Genomic DNA, 1,491 nt, shown 5'->3' with positions numbered 1-1,491 from the left:
TGTATATATACATATATATATATTGCCAGTGACTGTGGTAAGCATGGTGGATGCAAGCTGTGTAACAAAACGGGATCATATGTGTAGAAAAATCCCCATGATCAGCTACAACAAACAGTGGTTCAAAGTCTGCATCATCAGGGGGAGCAGTTAAGGTAGTGATATGCAAAAGAATGATTTTCACAAAAGGGAAGCAGAGTGGCCTTAGATATTTCTCTCTTATAAACTTACATAAATAGCTGTGGTGGCCAAGAGTACACTTTCCATTGGAGTAGTATAACTCATGACACAGTTTTTTCATCAAACAAAAGAAAAAAGACTATGATATATTACATTTGAGAAAAATTATTATTAACTGATCCATGCATTTCTTTAAAATAAGTGAGAATTTCCAAATATTTCACAGCCACTGGGAGGAATAACATTAGGAGAGTAGAAAAGTGAAAAAGAGAAATCTCTTGGATATCAGAGATCACAAAACTTGGTAGAGCGAATTACATAAATTGTACAGAGAGGTTGAAACAAAAGAGCAAAAAGGAAATTCCAGGAAAACAATAGAAGAGGCATGTTCTGCTTCCACAAATTGATCAAAGAATCTCAACATTTGGATCAGGCTCTGGGACCTGCAATTATAGGCACTTATTCAGCCCAGGACAATTGACCCTTTTTTAGCTGCCATCCCAGAGAAACTCATCAGAGCCCCCTTTATGTCTCTGTTCCTCAGGCTGTAGATGAAGGGGTTCAGCATGGGCGTGACCACCGTGTACATCACCGAGGCTACAGCACTTGAGTGGGAATTTTGGGTAGCCGCAGAACTAAGGTACACCCCTAAGCTTGTACAACAAAATAAAGAGACCACTGAGAGGTGAGACGCACAGGTGGAAAATGCTTTATATTTGCCCTGAGCTGATGAGATTCCACGTATGGAAGAAACTATCTTAAAGTAAGAACAAATGATCCCAATGAAGGGACCACCAGCCAGCAACATAGCTACAAAATATACCACCATGTTATTGAGAAAGGTGTCAGAACAGGCAAGTTGGATCATCTGATTGAGTTCACAGAAAAAGTGGGGGATTTCCAAGACTGTACAGAAGGACAGTGGCAGCACCATTAAGCTTTCTAACAAGGAATGCAGGGCACTCAGGACCCAGGACACCAGAGCCAGCAGTCCACAGAGCCGGGGGTTCATGATGACCATGTAGTGCAGGGGATGACAGATGGCCACAAAACGGTCATAAGCCATCACAGACAACAGAAACATGTCTAATCCTGCAAAGAGTAAGAAAAAGAACATCTGTGTGATGCAGTCTGCATAGGTTATGACTTTGCTCTGAGTCTGGATGTTCCACAGCATCTTGGGGATGGTGGTGGAGGTGAAGCAGATGTCTACAAAGGACAGGTTGGCAAGGAAGAAGTACATGGGCGTGTGAAGTTGGGAGTCAGAGCTGATGGCCAATATGATGAGCAAGTTTCCAAACACAGTGATCA

General features: G+C 42.1%; 1 protein-coding gene across 1 annotated transcript in view; it reads right to left on the bottom strand.

Moving 5' to 3' along the window:
- Window positions 1-643: 643 nt before the first annotated feature.
- Window positions 644-1,491, bottom strand: part of LOC115274381 (olfactory receptor 7A17-like) — a 6,463-nt gene continuing 5,615 nt past the window's right edge. Inside the window, exon 2 of the mRNA XM_029917831.1 lies at window positions 644-1,491. Within this exon, the coding sequence (XP_029773691.1) occupies window positions 644-1,491 (848 nt within the window).

This window comes from Suricata suricatta, chromosome 12 (assembly GCF_006229205.1).
Source record: "Suricata suricatta isolate VVHF042 chromosome 12, meerkat_22Aug2017_6uvM2_HiC, whole genome shotgun sequence".
Lineage (NCBI taxonomy): Eukaryota > Metazoa > Chordata > Mammalia > Carnivora > Herpestidae > Suricata > Suricata suricatta.
Note: the sequence above shows the minus strand (reverse complement) of the source record. Positions and strands in the feature narration are given on the sequence as shown.